We start from the raw sequence: 1,136 nt of genomic DNA, 5'->3' as shown, positions 1-1,136 counted from the left end.
TTTCTTTAGAGATGGTTCCACTGCAAAGAATATGAATTATGAATCACATTTTAAAAACTGTTACTTTTAAGTACAGGGTGCCGTTGCCAAGCGACTCCTGGTTCCCGCCACTGCTGAACAGAAGTTTAAAAACGCTACTGCGGCGGGTTGCGTAGCAACAAGACGCGAAAACTTTGGAGACCGTACACAAATATGCCTACATTTACGAACCTCAAAGCGCAATTTAAAATCACGCTGCAATAAGTCAAACAAAATGTCATGGCGTACAGTGTTTTTTTAAAAACGAAAGCTCTTTATTCATCATATACACGTCTAAAAGCGCAGCATGTAAGTCTCCAGCTGTCAGGAGCTTCGGTCCCGGAGCGTCCGCACGGCGGCGGTGTGGAGCTCTCGCTGCGTGATGACGCGTCGCCGGTTGAACTTGGAGAGTCGCGCGGCCTCTGCGCACACCTGCGCATGCGCACCGGACAGGTGCCGCATTAAAGAGGCGGCGTCACTCACAACAGACAGCTCCTTAAATAAGAAAAAAATAAATTTTAAAACGCGCAAATAAATGCGACTCTCTGTTGCGTGAAGCAAGGATAAAATAAATCAATCAGGCCCAGTTTTACGTTAACACACCTTCTCAGTCCTGTAAATGTAAGCAGAATATGCCTTGGTGCTCTGTTTGCGTGTCCAGCCTGTGCTCCTGGACTTCTTCAGGGACTTCAGGCTCCTGTCAGATGAAGTCTTCATGATCGCTGCTGCTCACCTCGCAGTCAGAGCCTGAAGTAACGTTAGAGCTGTTAAACGAGCGTCTGAACAATATTTATTGTCTCAGCTCATCTCAGCACAGGTGAAACATTTCAGTCTTAATTAAACCTTATTTCTCTAATTAAGACATTCACACAAACCAAAGGTCCAATCACAGTGACACTGGGATGATAAATCATAGTTTTCATAATAAACGAATAGCTTTTAGGGCAATCTTGCATTTATTTGTTCACCAAATTAGTTCTAGTTCAAAAACTAGTTTTTCTTTCTATTTTTTTTTTTGTAAAAAAAAAAATTAGACAAAAAATTAGTTCTCAAATTAGGCACTTGCATTTTTTGTTTTCACACACACACACACACACTCAATCACACACACACACACA

General features: G+C 42.3%; 1 protein-coding gene across 1 annotated transcript; it reads right to left on the bottom strand.

The window, feature by feature from the left end:
- Window positions 1–269: 269 nt before the first annotated feature.
- On the bottom strand, window positions 270–794 carry LOC107752428 (histone H2B.1, sperm-like). The gene is made up of 2 exons (XM_016568388.1): window positions 622–794; window positions 270–513 (listed from the first exon to the last, which is right to left on the bottom strand). Exons 1-2 carry the CDS (start codon window positions 733–735, stop codon window positions 343–345), a joined length of 285 nt encoding a protein of 94 aa, XP_016423874.1. The 5' UTR covers window positions 736–794; the 3' UTR covers window positions 270–342.
- Window positions 795–1,136: the final 342 nt, after the last annotated feature.

The sequence above is a fragment of the Sinocyclocheilus rhinocerous genome, unplaced genomic scaffold (assembly GCF_001515625.1).
Source record: "Sinocyclocheilus rhinocerous isolate Xijiao unplaced genomic scaffold, SAMN03320098_v1.1 scaffold3306, whole genome shotgun sequence".
Classification (NCBI taxonomy): domain Eukaryota; kingdom Metazoa; phylum Chordata; class Actinopteri; order Cypriniformes; family Cyprinidae; genus Sinocyclocheilus; species Sinocyclocheilus rhinocerous.
This window is presented reverse-complemented; position numbering and strand designations above follow the sequence as displayed.

What these genes read in the sequence shown, in the direction of transcription:
- LOC107752428 (XM_016568388.1), bottom strand. Translation starts at nt 735, where the DNA reads ATGAAGACTTCATCTGACAGGAGCCTGAAGTCCCTGAAGAAGTCCAGG. An exon ending in ACATTTACAGGACTGAGAAG is followed by an intron (nt 514 to 621) that starts GTGTGTTAACGT and finishes TTCTTATTTAAG; the next exon opens with GAGCTGTCTGTTGTGAGTGA.